Source organism: Anguilla rostrata, chromosome 18 (assembly GCF_018555375.3).
Source record: "Anguilla rostrata isolate EN2019 chromosome 18, ASM1855537v3, whole genome shotgun sequence".
Taxonomy (NCBI): domain Eukaryota; kingdom Metazoa; phylum Chordata; class Actinopteri; order Anguilliformes; family Anguillidae; genus Anguilla; species Anguilla rostrata.
This window is the reverse complement of record NC_057950.1, coordinates 136,349-157,949: the sequence shown is the minus strand read 5'-3', so window position 1 is coordinate 157,949 and position 21,601 is coordinate 136,349. Positions and strand designations below refer to the sequence as shown.

Genomic DNA, 21,601 nt, shown 5'->3' with positions numbered 1-21,601 from the left:
AAAGATTTTTCCAATACATTTTTAAAGATCTGTAGAACTATTTTTTGTAGCAGACCAGGTATGAGTACATTATCCTGAACATTCAGTTCAGGTCTTAATTAATACCTTTCACTATAAACACATTTATGAACATTCTCCCACAACAGGTATTCATATCCCCAAATATATATATATATATATATATATATGCACTTACTTCTACCACTACTGTGACTACCACTACCAATACTACTACTACTACTACTACTAATAATAATAATAATAATAATAATAATGCTTGTGGTTTTGTAATAAAAAATTCCAACGTATGTGTAGTACACCAACAACTAAAACTCACGGCGATACAGTAAATAATGTGAGAATATGTCAGACACATGTCACTTTATTCTCAAATCTTTCTCATAATAAAGCAACTGTTCAATCACGCATGAGGAAGTGCAGGTCCTCAGAGGACAAAATGCCTGTTCAGTAAGATCTCATATTACTTGAGTCACCATGAAACATGAAATATGAGAATACAAACAGGTTATCCAGCCCTGAAAAGGTTAGAGGGTCAAATGCAGTGGCCAGGTTGAAGCTATCCAATCAAAAACAGCAGCACAACAAGGCAGTAAGCCACAGAAGCCTGTAGCTCATTGGCTACTGTGCTAGCCCTTAAGCCCAGGCACACTGGATCTGAGGCACATTCGAGCAGACCCAGCCTGCCTGTCAGGGCTCTAACTGCCCAAACACACTGGATCTGAGGCACATTCGAGCAGACCCAGCCTGCCTGTCAGGGCTCTAACTGCCCAAACACACTGGATCTGAGGCACATTCGAGCAGACCCAGCCTGCCTGTCAGGGCTCTAACTGCCCAAACACACTGGATCTGAGGCACATTCGAGCAGACCCAGCCTGCCTGTCAGGGCTCTAACTGCCCAAACACACTGGATCTGAGGCACATTCGAGCAGACCCAGCCTGCCTGTCAGGGCTCTAACTGCCCAAACACACTGGATCTGAGGCACATTCGAGCAGACCCAGCCTGCCTGTCAGGGCTCTAACTGCCCAAACACACTGGATCTGAGGCACATTCGAGCAGACCCAGCCTGCCTGTCAGGGCTCTAACTGCCCAAACACACTGGATCTGAGGCACATTCGAGCAGACCCAGCCTGCCTGTCAGGGCTCTAACTGCCCAAACACACTGGATCTGAGGCACATTCGAGCAGACCCAGCCTGCCTGTCAGGGCTCTAACTGCCCAAACACACTGGATCTGAGGCACATTCGAGCAGACCCAGCCTGCCTGTCAGGGCTCTAACTGCCCAAACACACTGGATCTGAGGCACATTCGAGCAGGCCCAGCCTGCCTGTCAGGGCTCTAACTGCCCAAACACACTGGATCTGAGGCACATTCGAGCAGACCCAGCCTGCCTGTCAGGGCTCTAACTGCCCAAACACACTGGATCTGAGGCACATTCGAGCAGACCCAGCCTGCCTGTCAGGGCTCTAACTGCCCAAACACACTGGATCTGAGGCACATTGAGACACACAGAGACATGCGTCTCTATGGCTATGATGAGCAGATCGTATTTCTGCAGCCGGTTCTTTCTGTCCTTCAAATGTAGGAATACGTCTGGCCACACAGACATGCAGTATTGATTGATGTAGATTATGTTGGTGTTGAATGACCATAAGCCAAAATAAAGAATGGGTTTCTGTTTCACAAGAAAATTGTGCCTTGCTTTGCATTTAGCAGTATTCAAATTGTGCATATTACTTTCAAGTCTGTAAACTTAGCCTAATCCCACAAAATACAATGCATGGGCTGATGGGGGCCTTGAACATTGAGAATTCAAGTAGGGGCTGGCAAATTATCATCAGATGATCCATCCACCATGTCCCTCCTCAGTTATATCTCTTTCATCATTCATCGCTGCAGTGATTTTTCTATGATCCTACTGAACACATTCAAATCAAAATCTGACACTAAAATCACTAAAAGTTCAGCAGAGCCCCAGAGGAGGTGAGGTTTTTGCCCAGGTTGCGCAGAGCGCCCCCTATTGCCCTCTCTGCTGTAATGCGTATGGCCTGTAAGACAGACACTAATGCCAAGGGCTGGTGACTCTCGAAACCAACACAAATACGATGACTGGATTATCAGTCCGGTCGAGCTGCGCATGCTAACTGAAACATGTCCAAGCGTTCGAATCTGGGGAAACTGAAAAACGAGTGGGAGTGGTGGCAAGTTACAAATCCTCCAATGGAGTAAGTCCTTACATAATATCTTATAACGTCGAATGCACACATGCATAACAAAGAGTGTCTGTCCGAGGTTATGCACCGTAAGCAGTCAGAGTCCTCATCGGGAACACAGCGACAGTGACACTGCTCGACCTTCAGAATTACAGACCGCACAGACGGGCATCGGGTGGTCAGTCAGTCAGAGGAAGTGTCAGTATTAGTGCTCCATCAGTGCAGCCACAGCACCACAGCTTGTACTTCAAAGCTAAATAGGCTTAGAGAAAGGGCTTCAAGAATGGAGGAGCTATTCTCTTCAAGCTATGAGACATACTCTATATCTATTTATGTAGTCAATGCAGTAAGAAAGGAGTGAATTCTGCCCATCAAACAGCATTCTGGAGATACTGAGATGTACATCACAGTAATTCCCCCGATGCTCTCGCCCAAAGTGACTCCCTAAGCAGGGCACACACTGTGAGTTCAGTATAAAGGCCTTAACAGATGCTGAAGAGATTCAGGAAATACAGAAAAGCTGCTGATACTGATAGTGTCTGATAGTGTGTACTCTGTGTCACATGGACATGAAGAAAGGCTATATTAGGCCTCTGGTGTGTGCCAATATTTTCATATTCTTTCCATTATTTGAACTGTCATTCTCTGCAAACCCTAACCCTAACCCTTACCCCAGGGCTATCCCAAGACCTAGAGGGCCACAGTGCCCTCAGGTATTTGTGGTTGCCTTTCAATCAGCAGGCAATTAAGGCCTTGAGAAAAAGGTGAGTAGATTCTTTAGCCAATCAATGGCTGAAGTGAATTATTGGTGATGAAATGCACCAGCAGACACCCCGGTCCTCCAGGACTGGATTCTGACCTCCATGCCTTCACCAATCACAGGTCACTACAATCATAGAGTCCACGCCACAGCCAGCACAGGCACAGCACAGCTAGAGTCCTGGTCCGTCCATATGAACAGGGCTATGCGCAGACTCAACGCAGACTAAAGTCAACCATGCTCCAGTTCATCATGACACAGGTGAACCCACAAGGCAAGCATTTCACATAAATTCAAGGTTCAGTAATCTTGTTGCATGTTCCGGTCTGACAGCGTGGTACATGACCCAGAATTCCACAGAATTCAGTGTAAACCATGCAATGACCCACTCTAAATAGGGGACTGGAATTGAAGGCATTCATATTGACTGAAGTGAATAAGGTAAGATTACAGGGGTGGACTTATTCTAATTGCTGTGATTGGCAAGGTCTTGAGAACCGATGAATGAAACTAACGCTGACAGGCTGGGTACTGTGTCCTGTGTCACTGGCAGTTGGCCAATCTTCCTGTCAGAGATGAAAGGCTGAGGGGGGCTTGGACTAAATGAATAACAGGCACAACGGGACCATTTCTGCTCCTCATTGTATCACCTGATAGGTCTGCTGTCCCCAGGAGACGCACGCCTGCCCACACCATGTAGCAACTCTCCAAGAAACATACATACATACATACATACACACATACGCACATACATACACAAATACATACGCACGCACATACATACACACATACATACACATATACATATACAACATGTTGACTGTCAAACAACAAGAAACGCAACAGCAAGTAGATGGAAAAGCTAACTACAAAAGCAATCAATCATTTCAAATGATTCTGCAACTCATTTCACAAATATTCTTGGTAATTTTTCCGGGAATGCCAACAATAACACATTTTATGTGATAACACATCTGCCCTAGACTCTCAACAGGCAAAAAGAAGAGTAATACTGATGTAGGCAGCTGTGCATGCTTGGACTTTGAGACCTTGTATGCAGCGTGTGCTGAGCCAATGAAAAATGGCTGTAAGACAAAAATTCAAGGTTATCTGATACAGACAAAAGAGAAAGTTGAAAGAGCTTAACTGGAGTTATTTTTGGGCACTGGGAAACAAGGATTCGTAGTGCGATGGCAACCAAAGCCAGATGTGAAAAGGCCAGAAAAATCACACAGAAGCCTACAGTAGGGTCCAGCAATATTTTGATATATTGATATTTTTCGATATGAAGTTCATATCGATATTAACAATAGGATTTGCTCTGCTGAAAGAGTGCATTATGTCCATTGTGGCTGATTGCTGTGGCTCGCTATGTTTTGTTAATAGTTGTGTTTCCTGCATGCATGTCAGATGTTTAACTGGAACCACAGAAAGATACTGGTCTGAAGATCGGGCCTGTATTCTGTGCCTGCTGACAGCCTGTTCTGCGTACGGGAAATGTAAGTTAGAAATACGCAAATCTGGAGAGAAGACCTTTTTTTCTCTGCAAGAGGTACTGACTGAGTAGACTAAAGTAAATGAGCACACTTTTCTTCGTCAGAATTATGCTCATTTCCTGCTTAAACTTGATATTCTTCTGGGTAACAGTAAGTTAATGAAGCGTAAAAGATGGAAATGATAGAGAAAAGAATGACAGAAAGGTAGGTCCACATCACATCTGCCACCACCACAAGGCCATCTCGCTGTGTCCACCACAAGGCCATTTCGCTGTGTCCACCACAAGGCCAATCGCTGAGTCAACAAAAAGGAGTCTTAGAACTGGTTACACTTGCCTGCTAAATTGCCCATAGCTGAACTGAAATTCACAATATCAATATCAACTGTCCTATAACACGGCCTGGTTATTACACCAAAATAACTGTACAGCCCCTCCGGCAGTGAATACCTGTCTGTGCACTATGTGGAATCGCTGTTTTCGTTTGGAAATGATGGGGGGGGGTGGGTGGGCAGGTTAAGACCCTTTCATTTACTGTCGGTGTAATGGGCTTCATCTGTTCAAAGGCTCCTTATACAGAGCATAGCTAAATCTTCCTTAAAGCGCGGAGATAAGTGCTGTAGTGAAAATGGCTTTTTGAAAATGACTGCAATTCACATCGCCGCGGCAACATCCTGATCTCTCCCCCCTTCGAGACTGAGAGACAGACTACAAGGATGAAAGAGGTACAGACACCTTTAGGCCAGGACAGACGCATAAACAAATCATTTTTATATTATAGTAATATTAATCATTGGAATAATTCAGTAAATAAAACATAATGTAATCTTTTCTATATATTATTAGATCATCTTAATGGAAACGATCATAAAGTTTATGCTTCATGGGTCCTTTCATCCCAGTAATCTGTCAGGCCTTTGGGATAATATCTCCTGTGCAGGCTTTGTCCTGCTGCAAAGGCTGCTGGGATACAGGCAGATAGGCGCTGCTTTTGAGAGCCCCAGGCGACCGCAGAGGGTGTAGGGATACAGTGTTGTAGTGAGCAGGCAGAGGGTGTAGGGATACAGTGAGCAGTGAACAGGCAGGGGGTGTAGGGATACAGTGAGCAGGCAGAGGGTGTAGGGATACAGTGTTGCAGTGAGCAGGCAGAGGGTGTAGGGACAGTGAGCAGTGAACAAGTGTAGGAACAGTGAGCAGGCAGAGGGTGTAGGGATACAGTGTTGCAGTGAGCAGGCAGAGGGTGTAGGGATACAGTGTGAGCAGTGAGCAGGCAGAGGGTGTAGGGATACAGTGTGAGCAGTGAACAGGCAGGGGGTGTAGGGATACAGTGAGCAGTGAACAGGCAGGGGGTGTAGAGATACAGTGTTATAGTGAGTAGTGAGCAGGCAGAGGGTGTAGGGATACAGTGTTGCAGTGAGCAGACAGATAACTGGAGAGCACTGGAGGCAGAAGACGGTCATATTTTCATACCTTTGAAATGTTGCTGGACCGACTTGCAGAATGACCAAGCGTCTTCTCATTCTGTAGCACAGAGGAAGAGAGGGAAGAGGAAGGGGGGAGAGAGAGAGAGAGAGGGAAGAAGGGGGAGGGAGAGATAAGTGAAGGTGAATTTCAGTCTCAGAAAAGCTATTTCTTTAGCTTGAATTTTTCACTGTTGCAGTCACCATGTGGTCATACTGATATAGCTTCTGCTGGTCAAAATCTTCCAAAAGCATTCTGAGTTTGGTGAGTTTTAGATAACCTTTATAGATTTTATAGCCATCACAACAAGTGCAATAGGGTGCCTGCACACAACAGCCTACATAAGCAAGAACAGAAAAACGGTCACCTGTCATCCAAAGAAAAAACCATATTTCTCATCCCATGGTCTGAACAGTGGGGAACAGTTCAGCATTTGCTCATTCTTGACTCAGTGCCAACTTGTCCCTGAGCCCATTAGGACCCCCACAGTCGGGCATCTGGTTCACCTGGTCTATCCCATCAGATGTTCTCAAAATAATTCTCAAAAAAAAAAAAAGTATTCTCAATAATTCTCCCATTACAGCTTATCTGTACGAGATCAGTAACTCTGTCTAGGAGCAGAAGAGGATTTGCTACAGCAGCTACCACAGCTACAAACGCATTCTCACAGAACATGCATCTCATACCGCAAGATTACACATGGGGAGTGGGTTTCACTATTAAGCCTTCACTGCATTAACATTAATCAATACCTGGATGCCTGTAGCAATCAACCATTTGCTGCTTCTAAATATTTGACACAGGTGGATCGGCTGCTGGGAACTGCCAATCACATTTACGACAAAAAACGCAAAAAAGCCTCAGATAATTTTGGAGAACAAAATTTGCTTCCTCCTTTTCAACAATTACAAAGTCACATGAATATAACGGGGACAGGCAGTCAGTTATTTTCCTGTGCCTTGCTATTGTGGCTTGTTTTTTCTGCCTAATTGGAACTGGGGGGTTGGGAGGACTACAGCAAGACAAGACTATGAGCTGGCCTGAGCTACAAAATCCAAACCTCATTTCATGGAACGTTTATGCTGTAAAAAACAGAAAGCAGAACCAATGGAAACAGTTTGCAGAACCAATGAAAACAGTTTGCAGCTATAATGTTCAGGGCAGCTGACAAGGGCAGCGTGGTTTGGAAGGAAGAGGCAGTGAAGCAGCAAGAGCAGAATTCAGGCTGAGATGAGGGAGTGACCAGCAGGGGGAGCTGCAGACTTCAGGCTGAGATGAGGGAGTGACCAGCAGGGGGAGCTGCAGACTTTAGGCTGAGATGAGTGGGAGTGACCAGCAGGGGGAGCTGCAGACTTCAGGCTGAGATGAGTGGGAGTGACCAACAGGGGAAGCTGCAGACTTCAGTTTGAGATGAGGAAGTGACCAGCAGGGGGAGCTGCAGACTTCAGGCTGAGATGAGTGGGAGTGACCAGCAGGGGGAGCTGCAGGCTTTAGGCTGAGATGAGTAGGAGTGACCAACAGGGGGAGCTGCAGACTTCCGGCTGAGATGAGTGGGAGTGACCAACAGGGGAAGCTGCAGACTTCAGTTTGAGATGAGGAAGTGACCAGCAGGGGGAGCTGTAGAATTCAGGCTGAGATGAGTGGGAGTGACCAGCAGGGGGAGCCACAGATGCTTCTCACACCGCAGCCCAGCTGGGCTCGCACAGACACGAATCAGAGGAACACACCTCCTCAGCAGGCAGACCGCGGCCACGAGATCCGCCAGCAGGGGTCGCTAGAGCACGATGAGACGCTGTCATCAGCTGAAGGAAATCCCTTCTAAGGGTGACGCTAACACCAGCAGTGAGTAGCCCTGTGGGGTTGCCGGCCAGTCAAAACCAGCCTCCCAGGGCCTATCAGGCGACACCAGCCTCGAGGCTACAGCTGACACCAGCACCTCCGCAAGGTCTATCCAGGCTGTACACCAGCACCTCCGCAGGGCCTATCCAGGCTGCACACCAGCACCTCCGCAGGGCAGCCTCAAGGAAGGCAGCTATTGCACAAGGTCACATGTTGCTAACTGACATTTGCCAATCTGTGTTCACAGGAGACAAGCGTTTCAGCCTTGTTCAAAGCTGACAGCATTTCATTCTTTGCAGATTTTAAAAATAACTGAGCCTGGAAGCAAAACGACAGTACAACTCAAATAGCAATCTAACTATACACATTATAAACGAGCAATCACACTTTTTTTGTGCCATTTCTCTCCCATTTTCTCCCCAATTTAGTCATTATACCAATTCCTCATCGGCTTCCCACCCATGAACACTGCCAATTGTGTTCGTAGGAATGTCTGACCAAGCCGGAAGTACTGCTGCCGGGGATTGAACCTGGGACTCTGCGGTGGTAGGCGAGTGCTTATACCACTACACTACCCAGACGGCCCCTGCAAACACACTCTTTACAGAAGGACCACAGTATCCCAGGGCAGTTCCAGTTGTCCAATTTTATAGCATTTGTATTCTCAAATTCTTTTTTTTTTTCAAAATAGAGAATACAAATTCACACCCCAGCACTTTAAGTTTGGTCTATTCTGAAAACAGTCTTCAAACGACTTAAGGTAGTCTTTCTTGAGTTTTACTTGCTCTTTTGAGTCCATTTTTTACCACTAAAACATGTTTTTTTTTACCTTTTATGTGGTTTTTTCATGTTAGACAAGCAATGTTGAGGTATATAAACACAAAAACATACTGAGACAACTGACTGATCAGGTTTTCATTTCTCCCCCACCGATTTCCCGTGCTGAACACAAATATCAGTAAATACACACTAGTGCCATTCTGAAAGTAAGAACACACACAAATGAGGAGAAGGTAGAATAAAACAGGAAGCCATGATTATGGTTGCTGACATGATATTGGGCATTATTATTCTTTATCAATGGTAATACAAAACAAAAAATAATATGCCAAAGAACTGACCACTACTGACAGACATTGCCACATGAAAGAATTCTGCGGAGTTGCATAAGAGATAGGACTAGAAGTGCCAGTGACTGCAATAAGCACTCTGGTCTTTAGTTAGATGAGCTTGAATCAGACAAAATCTACAGATAATACATCCTTTTATGGATCACACAAAATAATGAAAATGTATTACATCAAATGCATATTAGACCATGAAAAACATATAGTATAAGGCACATAATATGACGCGTATGGGGTGATATTTCTGCTGCTCCTGTGAGCTGATAAAGTCCCTGTCATTCATCTGACTGCCAATGAACAAAAGCATAATTCCAGCGCTGACAAGGAGATTAGCCAGGGCGCAGTTTTATATTTTAACATTTTTTTTTATTTTTGTGTTTCTGGCGTGGGGAGGATGGGGGGGCTGCTGTACAGCCCAGGGACACAGTGAATTACCACACCGTTTACTCACGTCCCCCGGTCCTTCTGGGGTTGCCGTGGCAACATGGTCGTTAAGTCACACTTCCCTGGGGGGGGGCACACAGCGCTGGCCCAGGGGGCTGCAGGTGGCGTTTCCCAAAAGGCAGAGGCAGTGTGTGTGTGCTCTCTGACCGACAGCAGGAGCCGGACAGGCGTCCTCGCTCATTGGTCAATATGGATAGCGCTTTGCCGGACAAAGCACTTGCGCTGAGTCTTCCACACGACTTGTGCTGCTGCTCTTGTATGGTGACAATAGCACAACATTTGCTAAAAGGCCAGCCCTGGTGCTGCAGAGCCACAGGTCAGCTGATTCCTGCTGCTTCCATTAAAACAGTCGATTAAATTGAAAACTCACCTTACCGCCAGTTTCTTGAGTCTGAACTGGGCTGGATTTTAAGGAGAAAAGAAAAACCAACATCCCTAGTGGCCCAGCAGAACCAGGGCTGCTGGATGACACATTAAATGGGGAATAGATGAGATGAGTTGGTCCAGAACCTATCCTGGGGTTCCCCCAGCCGGATCCAGGTATTTATGGGTTCCACCTTGAGCACAGCTTGATTATTTGCATAAGGCTTCAGGTGGAACACCTAAAATACCTGGATCTCGCTGTGGCAACTCGAGGACAGGATTGAGAACCACTGGACACTGACAGCATCACACTCAGGATAATTGTGGAAGGGAGACATTAGAGGTGGAATGTGTTACATCTTACAGACACCATACACTAATGACTTTCAGAGTCTCACTCTGACAGTCAACTGGAGAGAGAGAGAGAGAGAGAGAGAAAACCAGCGCGGATGAGTCATGCATAATTCCTGAAGACAGTTTTGGCGTCCTTCTGAAGTTTAGCCGATAAAGCGGTCTCCCTTCTAACATTTAAAGCTGCAATTCATAAAGATCAGCACCCCGCTGCTTTTCCAGATACTTCAGGGATAATTACTACATGTCTGACAGATTCAGCAAAGCAGAATAAAAAAAACACTGCATTTGTCTTAACCCACTATGCTGTACCTACAAACCTCACTGGTTAAAAAGACTAAGTTTCCTCAGACCTCAACAGCAATATCTGACGTGGGAAAACAGGTTCCACTAATATACAAACACATTGTTTGTCAAATGAGTATTCTGTGGAAACTGTGCAGATATGCACAGTATTAAATCTGTACTCATGTGGCATAAACTGGTAGAGTGAAAATCAAAAGGTGTGAATACAATTCTTATACGAAACTGAAGCAGAAAATGACCAAAGAAGCACTGAAAATGGTGCTCACCAATCGTTTAAACTGAATGCAACCACAGCCCACTCCCATGTTGCATCAGTCGTAGGCCTACAGTCATGTACAAGGCCCAAAACATCTTGTGTCCCAACTGAATACCTATGGTTCCCAAAACTCTGTTATATTATAATATAATCTGAGTGACTAAGAGAAGGTTCCGGATTGTTCTGCGATGGCGCTGCATGCCTGTCAGGACATCCAGTGTGGAGAGGGGATGAGCAGCGTTCAGGCATCTTCCCATAATAAGCAAGGGAGCATTCAAACCGCTGCGCCATGTCCCCGCCCTGATGACTGCACCACACAGAGGCAGTGAAGTGCCCAAAATGACACTGAAACCTGCAGTGGGCAACCCCCATAACCCTAACCCCACTAAACCTATCCCAACCCCACTAACCCTAACCCTAACCCCACTAAACCTATCACAACCCCACTAACCCTAACCCCACTAAACCTATCACAACCCCACTAACCCTAACCCTAACCCCACTAAACCTATCACAACCCCACTAACCCTAACCCTAACCCCACTAAACCTATCACAACCCCACTAACCCTAACCCTAACCCCACTAAACCTATCCCAACCCCACTAACCCTATCACAACCCCACTAAACCTATCCCAACCCCACTAACCCTAACCCTAACCCCACTAAACCTATCCCAACCCCACTAACCCTATCACAACCCCACTAACCCTAACCGTAACCCCACTAAACCTATCCCAACCCCACTAACCCTACACTAAACCTATCCCAACCCCACTAACCCTAACCCTAACCCCACTAAACCTATCCCAACCCCACTAACCCTAACCCTAACCCCACTAAACCTATCCCAACCCCATTAACCCTAACCCCAACCCCACTAAACCTATCCCAACCCCACTAACCCTAACCCCACTAAACCTATCCCAACCCCACTAACCCTAACCCCACTAAACATATCCCAACCCCACTAACCCTAACCCTAACCCCACTAAACATATCCCAACCCACACTAACCCTAACCTAACCCCACTAAACATATCCCAACCCCACTAACCCTAACCCCACTAAACCTATCCGAACCCCACTAACCCTAACCTTAACCCCACTAAGCCTATCCCAACCCCATTAACCCTAACCCCACTAAACCTATCCCAACACCATTAACCCTAACCCTAACCCCACTAAACCTATCCCAACCCCACTAACCCTAACCTAACCCCACTAAACATATCCCAACCCCACTAACCCTAACCCCACTAAACCTATCCCAACCCCATTAACCCTAACCCCACTAACCCTAACCCAACTCTACTTACCCTAACCCTAACTCCACTAACCCTAATCCAACCCCACAAACCCTAACCCTAACCCAACCCCACTAACCCTAACCCAACGTCACAGCAGGTACTAACTGCAAATGAAGGCGCAGCTAATAGATTTATAGTGACCTGCACATGCAAATTACATGCTTCTTTCTTATTGCAACATCTATTTAACATCACACGAGCATGCACTGCCTGTACTCTCAACGGAACAATGGCACAGATTAATAATTAAAAAATACCTTGGGAAAGGTGTGCAGTGATTGAGTTTTACAGCCTTACAGCCAACAGAATGTCACTGTCTGTTAGATAACAACCCCTGTCCTGTCTGGATGTGAATCTGGAGCTCCAGGTAACAAGTTCTGTACCTGCCCAAAACTGTGACAAGGCAGGATCAATGCACAGTGTGCATCAGTTAGCAGATTACTTTTTCAAATTATGAGTCACATTTTACACCCTACAGACCACACAGCCATACAAGAGAGCCAGTGACTATTGTACACCCTACAGGCCACACACAGTACTACAGGACAGCCAGTGACTATTTCACACCCAAAAGGCCACACAGTACTACAGGAGAGCTCAGGTCGGGGAGCCCGCAGGGGGCTGAAGGAGGAGCTGAAGCAGGGACCGAGGACATGAGAACTGGAGCTGGAAACTCCTCTGAAAAGCGGATTGTGTGCGGTGCTGGAGATTAAGGCTGTTGACTCACTTAAGACCCAGTTTTCAGAGCTTTTCTCTAGCCTGAGGTTATCTGTCAAAGCCTTAAGATGCTAAAAAATTAAATAAATAAAAAACATTAAATACAGAAATGGTGAACCAAAGATAAGAGCATTCAAGAAATACAACTTGCATTTGATTCCAAGCTGCTCATCCATCCAAATCAGTCCAATACATCCAAGAGACATAAATAAAATAGAGATACTGGATATGAGGTAACACTGAAGTGCTAAAAATGTTGCAACATTTGATACCAAACACACAGTAAAAAGGAAATGCAGCTTTCTGTTGCATGCAAACCCCGCGTTGTTTTCTTTTCAAGAAGAAAATCTCAATGTTCCCATTTTGTACGCGGATTGAATTCAGAGTCTCCTCAGAAAAGCAGACATTGTTTTTCACCACGAAGGGGGAGAACTCTGACACAGCCACCTGGTCTCTCTCTCTCTCTCTCTCTCTCTCCCCTCTCTCTCCCTCCCTCCCTCCCTCCCTCCCTCCCTCTCTCTCTCTCTCTCTCTCTCTCCCCATCTCTCTCCCTCCCTCCCTCCCTCTCTCTCTCTCTCTCTCTCTCCCATCTCTCTCCCTCCCTCCCTCCCTCTCTCTCTCTCTCTCTCTCTCTCTCCCTCTCCCTCTCCCTCTCCCTCTCCCTCTCCTCTCTTCCCCCTCTCCCTCTCCCTCTCCCTCTCCCTCTCCCTCCCTCTCTCATGTTGGGGGGGGCGTGCAGGCTGTGTCTGTACCAACCTCGCCATTGTCCTGGGCCTCCCTTCTGTCGCTGTGGCAACACAGAGATCCCGCCAGCCCAGGCACAATGGTATCATCAGCGCCATCATGACTGATATGATTAGGTGTGAGGAGATGGCCAGAACGAGTAAAAATGAGTAAAATAAAAAAGCCAGATAGCACAGAATGACAGGCCTGTGCTAACGGCTCCTGGATCAAACACAGTTACTGTAAAGCAGGAAGGCAGAATGTGTCATATTCATACAAAATTACAGGTAATCAGTGCTCGCTCAGAGAACCAATCTGGCAGGAAGTAGGAGTATTCCAACGCACTGACTGCAGTCCTTCACAGTGGCTCATTTGCACATGTAGATCTGATTAACTCCCTCTAGAGTCACTCCACACAGCCTAACCCTCCATAAGGAGCCATTCCTGCCATTAGCCACTCAGTATTTTATATACTACCTGCATTTGAACAAACAGAGGTTAACTGTGCCTGTATGTGTGTACATATGTCTATTCATATACCGATGTATGCATTTAATGTGATATACACACTTAATAACTGTGCAGTATAGTATGAGATGAAGATGATTTCTCTGTTAAAGCCAGTTTTGTGGGGAATGATTTTCCAGGATGAAAACTACAGTTGGGAGATTAGGCCATTTTTGTGTGAGCGTATATAAATGTGGCATAGCCTGTCCCCAGTACTTTGGGAATGTTGACCGAGTTCCCAGGTAGGCCCCTGTCATAGGCAATGAGCCAGGCTCAAATTCGGGACTGGTGATGAAGTGGGTGGGAGAGGAGCAGACCAAGCGCTAGCGCCTCCTGCTGACCGGTGTGAATTACGGCTGCCATTCCCAGCCTGGTATGGGCTGTGTACCCACCATAGACCCACACCAGCCCAGCCGCTACCCGTGTCAGCCTGCGGTCGAGTACGCACCGCGAGCCAGAGCCGCCATTTAAAACAGTCAAATTCACACAGTAACTGGATGGACGTCTGATTCACACAGTAACTGGATGGACGTCTGATTCACACAGTAATTGAATGGACGTCTGATTCACACAGTAACTGGATGGACGTCTGATTCACACGGTAATCAAATGGACGTCTGATTCACACAGTAATTGAATGGACGTCTGATTCACACAGTAATTGAATGGACGTCTGATTCACACAGTAACTGGATGGACGTCTGATTCACACAGTGCCTGGATGGATGTCTGATTCACACAGTAATTGGATGGACATCTGATTCACACAGTAACTGGATGGATGTCTGATTCACACAGTAATTGGATGGATGTCTGATTCACACAGTAATTGGATGGACGTCTGAAGCATGCTGGTTCACAGACCCTTCCGGAAGCCTCTCTCAGGGCCAGTGTTCACATTACGCTCAGAGCACTCTCATCTAAAAAAAACAAACAAATGAATAAGCAAATAATAAAGGGAGTTTTTTTAATTGGACGTGCTGGGCCCAATCCAGAGAGAGGCGTATCGATTCTGTTCCCCACAGTCACATGTGTAACAGGCACGTGTGTGTGTGCCGCAGGCATGTGTGTGAGTGTGTGTGTGTGTGCGCCGCAGGCATGTGTGTGTGTGTGTGTGTGTGTTTGTGTCGCAGGCATGTGTGCGTGTGTGAGTGTGTGTGTGTGTGTCGCAGGCATGTGTGTGAGTGTGTGTCTGTGGATGTGTGTGTGTATGTGTGTGTGTTTGTGTCGCAGGCATGTGTGTGTGCGTGAGTGTGTGTGTGCATATATGTGTGTGTGTGTGTGTCGCAGGCATGTGTGTGTGTGTGTGTGTGTGTGTCTCGCAGGCACATGTGTGTGTGTGTGAGTGTGTGTTTGTGGATATGTGTGTGTGTGTGTGTGTTTGTGTCGCAGGCATGTGTGTGTGTGTGAGTGTGTGTGTGTGCATATGTGTGTGTGTGTGTCGCAGGCATATGTGTGTGTGTGTGTGAGTGTGTATGTGTGTGTGTGCGTGTGTGTCGCAGGCATATGTGTGTGTGTGTGTGTGTGTGTGTGTGTGAGAGTGTGTGTGTGTCACAGGCACGTGTGTGTGTGTGTGTGTCGCAGGCATGTGTGTGTGTATGTGTGAGTGTGCATGTGCACGTGCGCAGGTGTGTGTTTAGCCGCGTTTCCACCAAAATTACCCGGAACTTTCAGTCCCAGGAACTACTTTACCAGGAACTAAAAGGTTCCTTCAACCAATGGTTGTCTGCGTTTCCACCGGGGTCTAAAGTACCGCGAAGATTAGGCAAATTAGCCCACTGACGTATGAAAAAGCAACGTTGTCGTCGGTCCGTCTGTCATATGATTTCTTCCGTAACCCCATACTACCACCGAAGTAGCCTACATTATTTTCTAATAACCGGGACAGCCCGGAGGGGTTTATTCCACTTATACAACGGGTTACCAACAATGACTATATATGGTTACTTTTGTATTTATTGATTTTCATATATCCTCTCAAACACATTCATTATGTTTTTATGCGAACATTCGCTTTCATGTCTTGACATCCGAAGCGACAGAATGCATTCACATTTATATGTATAACTGGCAACAACAGCAGAAAACATGCACACGTTGTAAACAATTTGCTGTTTGATTACTTTCTCGTCGTCAATTCCATATAGGCTAATGGCAAAATGACAAGAATAGAACGAAAACTCGGACTTGCGTGAAAATGTAAATTAGTAGTGGTACAGCCACCGTTTGCTTTCCTTCGAAGTTACTGCTAGCCGAGCAGCGAAGTGTGCCCTCCAGATGCGAACCATGCACCATAAATGAGTCCATAGTCTTCCTGGTCTTTTCGTGGAATTGAAAAATGGCAGTAAAATTACGGCAGTCTGAAAAAGCTAAGATTACTAGAATTAACCTGTTATTTTACCCGGATAAAAAGTGCGGATGGTGATTTCCAGTTTGCTTGTACTGTATCACCAATGTTAATTATGCAGAACTATCGCATACCTCACATAACTGTATCAAACGTTTTGAGTCAATTACAACGGGCTAACAGAAAATCCGGAAGAAAATATTCAGCAACCGAATTAATCCGTTTGAATGTTTTGGTAGCCTACGTAATATGCTGTCCCAGCACGAATGCTTAGCATTTTATAAAACGAATACTAAAGCAAGAAAAGAACAGAAGAGCACACGTTATAATTCCAAGACGTTGACAGGCTATAACCAAAACTAGGCTACTGCGCCGCATAACGTACAAGTTTGATTTGAAGTTATTATGAAAATAAATTGGTTTGCCGCTGCACATTTTCAAACATGGCGGGTAATGGCGGAAAATAAATACAACACAAATGCTGCGAGTACTCGACCAATCAGAAATGTTCAGCGCTGCAAGCTCCACCCAAAAGGTTCCTGTACTTTCGGAAAGTACTACCCCTCGAGCAGGAACGTTTTGGGGGGTAAAACAAAGCCCCCAGAACTAAATTTAGACCCTAGTTCCTGCGGTGGAAACGCACTGAGTTCCTCAAAAGGTTCCTAGTTCCGGGGTATAGTTCCTGCGGTGGAAACGCGGCTTTTGTGTGTGCGTGCGTGAGTGTGTGTGTGTGTGTGTGTGTGCGTGAGTGTGTTTGTGTGTGTGTGTGCGTGTGTGTGCGCGTGAGTGTGTGTGTGCGTGAGTGTGTGTGTCACAGGCACGTGTGTGTGTGTGTGTGTTGCAGGCACGTGTGTGTGTATGTGTGAGTGTGCATGTGCACGTGCGTGTGTGTGTGCATGCGTGAGTGTGTGTGTGTGTGCATGCGTGAGTGTGTATGTGTGTGCGTGTGTGTGTGTGCGTGAGTGTGTGTGTGTGCGTGCGTGCGCGTGCGTGCGTGCGTGCGTGAGTGTGTGCGTGTGTGAGTGTGTGCGTGCGCGTGTGTGTGCGTGTGTGTGTGTGCGTGCGTGTGTGCGTGTGTGTGTGTGTGCGTGAGTGTGCGTGAGTGTGCGCGAGTGTGTGTGCGTGAGTGAGTGTGTGTGTGTGTGTCCGTGAGCGTGCCTGAGTGTATCTATAAGTATGCATGTCTTCAGACTTTCAAATGTCTTATCTACACGAAAGCAGCCAATTGTTAAGCTGGTTGTGCTTTTATAAATAACTGATAGATTGCAAACATAAAGTCTGCTCTTGGTACCATTCTGCTTCATGAAACAGTCCTTTAATCAAATGATCAACCAAGGAGCTTTTGAGAATCAGCCAGTATTGGCCTAAATCAGAAATTAAATAATTACATTTATTCTAAATTATGTGTGTATAATGTATATTTTAAACAGGAATAATAACTCCTAAAAATATTTAAAATATTTCAACATTATTAGGGTTGGGTTAGGGCTGTGATTGAGCAGGTTGGGTTAGGGCAGTGATTGAGCAGGTTGGGTTAGGACTGTGATTGCGCAGGTTGGGTTAGGGCTGTGATTGAGCAGGTTGGGTTAAGTCTGTGATTGAGCAGGTTGGGTTAGGGCTGTGACTGAGCAGGTTGGGTTTGGGCTGTGATTGAGCAGGTTGGGTTAGGGCTGTGACTCAGCAGGTAGGGTTATGGCTGTGATTGAGCAGGTTGGGTTAGGGCTGTGATTGAGCAGGTTGGGTTAGGGCTGTGACTGAGCAGGTTGGGTTAGGGCTGTGATTGAGCGGTTGGGTTAGGGCTGTGATTGAGCAGGTTGGGCTAGGGCTGTGATTGAGCAGGTTGGGCTAGACTGTGATTGAGCAGGTTGGGTTAGGGCTGTGATTGAGCAGGTTGGGTTAGGGCTGTGATTGAGCAGGTTGGGTTAGGGCTGTGACTCAGCAGGTTGGGTTAGGGCTGTGATTGAGCAGGTTGGGTTAGGGCTGTGATTGAGCAGGTTGGGTTAGGGCTGTGATTGAGCAGGTTGGGTTAGGGCTGTGATTGAGCAGGTTGGGTTAGGGCTGTGATTGAGCAGGTTGGGTTAGGGCTGTGATTGAGCAGGCTGGAGGTTGGAGGCTGTGATTGAGCAGGTTGGGTTAGGGCTGTGATTGAGCAGGTTGGGTTAGGGCTGTGATTGAGCAGGTTGGGTTAGGGCTGTGATCAGCAGGTTGGGTTAGGGCTGTGATTGAGCAGGTTGGGTTAGGGCTGTGATTGAGCAGGCTGGGTTAGGGTTGTGATTGAGCAGGTTGGGTTAGGGCTGTGATTGAGCAGGTTGGGTTAGGGCTGTGATTGAGCAGGTTGGGTTAGGGCTGTGATTGAGCAGGTTGGGTTAGGGCTGTGATTGAGCAGGTTGGGTTAGGGCTGTGACTCAGCAGGTTGGGTTATGGCTGTGATTGAGCAGGTTGGGTTAGGGCTGTGATTGAGCAGGTTGGGTTAGGGCTGTGATTGAGCAGGTTGGGTTATGGCTGTGATTGAGCAGGTTGGGTTAGGGCTGTGACTGAGCAGGTTGGGTTTGGGCTGTGATTGAGCAGGTTGGGTTAGGGCTGTGATTGAGCAGGTTGCTAGGTGCAGATACTGCATTATATTTCCTTCCGATGAATTGTTTTTCAAAGCCCCAATCCCTCCAAGTCCACCTAGGACATTCCAAACTTAAACCCCATCTCACATCCATCCACCCTGTGAACATACAATTAAATAGATTGAGGGTGCAATTTTTATGATTTGTTCTACCGATTAATTAGAAAATAAAGATTTTTAGACTCACAATGAGAATTTAGCTTTACTTCTGAACATTCTCTATTGCTTTTAGTGGTCAAACTGGCAGACACAGAAGCATGAAAGCACGCATGCACACGCAAATCTGGGTTAAGCACAGTAATGATGATGGAGGATATGTGGCTACTTAGTGACATCATCAGTCCATTTTTTGGTATTATTTCTTACTTTCATGTGAGTGTTAAAAGAGCTGTTTGTCCAGTCCTTACAGAAACACAAACACTTCATGGAGTCAAGTTTGAAATGTAAAAGAAATTCATTTTCACTGTAAAAAAACAAAACAAAAAACATTCAAAAAGCATACCTGTCATCATTTGACATCAAATGAAATAAGGTGATCATTTACTCAAGTGGTCAAGTCCCCCCTTATACAACCCATTAATTACAGGTTTCAATTCAATTCAAATTATATTATTTAAAAATAATTTGCCAGTTGCAGATGTTAAACTTTCTGCAGACATTCTTCTGCACTCCAGTACTCTAAACCAGATATACAGTTCTGATGATGTACATAGGCAAAATAAAAGTGAAATGAATTAATATTTTTCAAACATTAAAAATCCTGAATACATCACAATGATTTTACAGTTAATCTTACAATAAAGATGGGTCCCTGTGCAAGGAGCATGATGGGCTCAAGACCGCAGCTTTTATGTGCTTGGTCCTCCGTCATTACTGCTTGCAGCTGGTATTAGCACCATTAGCACTGGCTTTAGCACTATGAGTGCATGAGAGCTCAAACCTGAGTGCACATGATTATGATTTTGAAACTGAAAAGACAGAAACTTAAATCAGCAGGTGCTTTTGCCATTCCATCCTCAAACACAGTGGGTCACAAACCACTCCTCTGGTACCTCTAGCTGGATCCGGGTATTTCATGTGTTGCACCTCAAGGTGCGTTTGAACTGTAACACATCAAATACCTGAATCCGGAGGGCGGTACCCGAGGAGAGTCTGAGAACCACTGCTCTACAGAAAGAAAGCTTCCCCTAATAGCCTCATGAACATCAGTATGAACTCAGAGGGCAAACTGCTGCTCGTACATTACTGCACTGCAAACTGCTGCTTGTACATTACTGCACCGCAAACTGCTGCTCATACATTACTGCACCGCAAACTGCTGCTCATACATTACTGCACTGCAAACTGCTGCTCATGCATTACTGCACTGCAAACTGCTGCTCATGCATTACTGCACTGCAAACTGCTGCTCATACATTACTGCACCGCAAACTGCTGCTCATACATTACTGCAGCGCAAGCTGCTGCTCATGCATTACTGCACTGCAAACTGCTGCTCATAATTGACGCAAACTGCTGCTCATACATTACTGCACTGAAAACTGCTGCTCATGCATTACTGCACTGCAAGCTGCTGCTCATGCATTACTGCACTGCAAACTGCTGCTCATACATTACTTCACTGCAAACTGCTGCTCATGAATTATTGCACTGCAAACTGCTGCTCATACATTACTGCACTGCAAACTGCTGCTCATGCATTACTGCACTGCAAACTGCTGCTCATGCGTTAACTTCCACAAAGCAAAAGGTGCGAATCGCCCTGAAAACTGAGGCCTCTGTTCATATCGGCAGGAAGCCTGCAATGCCACCTCCGCTAAACTTTTGTCTTGGACATGCCCTAAAAAATGTATTTTTTTGTTTAAATGGCTGATGTCATTTCCTAAAACATATGCAGCAGCTCAAGCTGGGACGGGACCAGGCCAAAGCTCGCGCGGCAATGCGGTTTCCCATCCTGTTCCCGGGGGGATCATGGGAAAAAACTGAGGGAGGAATTTCTGTGTTTTTCTATTGTGCCGAGGCAAGTTTCTAATCAAAAAAATCTGACTTTTTTTTTTTTTAAAGAGCACACAGTCTGCCCGTCTTGTGTATTTATTCAGCTCATTCAGACGGGGGAAGCAGAAAGGGCTACAGAAGGAGGTCACCCTTCACAGAGTGCCAAGGTGATTAATCGAACCCCCAGCTGCACAGAAGGACTCATCCATGCGCTGCGAGTCAGTCAGCCAACGGTCTGTGGCGCATGTGCTTCCTAACCACAGTCATTCTGATCTACACCCTCAGTGGACCACAAAGCAAGAGTCCACACCGGACCCACATCCCAATCTAAGGGAGTCTCCGGCCGGTGGGCTGCAGATGGCTCCACAGATTACTGTAAACAGGATGATAACCATTAGCTCATTAAACCACAATTCCACCAAGCACAACCATAAATGCACCCTTAGTAAGCAGCAGGAAATTGCTCTCTTTTCATCTACAGGAAGTCAGCATGCGTCTTTGTGCTATCTCCCACAGCCCTGGTCATCTTTCTCCTGGCAAATTGCATCAATATGCTTGTGCAGGAAATGAGCACAATGCAGGGACCAGCTTTCTCTTGCACTTCCTGTGCAAAGGTAGAACTCAGCAGGCCGTCATTCTGTTTTCTAGCAGAAGGGCAAGGCCTCACAATGCTGCTTTGCAGCAAAGGTCTCATAATGTTGCTTTGCAGCAAAGACTGCGGTTTGCCATTTTGCTGTGTGGCGATCAGTTGGAAA

General features: G+C 46.2%; 1 protein-coding gene across 6 annotated transcripts in view; it reads right to left on the bottom strand.

Annotated features, from left to right (window-relative positions):
- marchf8 (membrane-associated ring finger (C3HC4) 8) overlaps positions 1 to 21,601 on the bottom strand; it is a 75,403-nt gene that overhangs the window by 15,851 nt on the left and 37,951 nt on the right. For 5 of the 6 annotated variants that reach the window (XM_064317921.1, XM_064317923.1, XM_064317926.1 and 2 more), the window contains one exon: positions 5,957 to 6,007. The exons of the other annotated variant lie outside the window; for it this stretch is intronic. In XM_064317921.1, the coding sequence (XP_064173991.1) occupies positions 5,957 to 6,007 (51 nt within the window). The remainder of the gene's footprint in view (positions 1 to 5,956; positions 6,008 to 21,601) is intronic. 6 annotated transcript variants of the gene reach the window in all.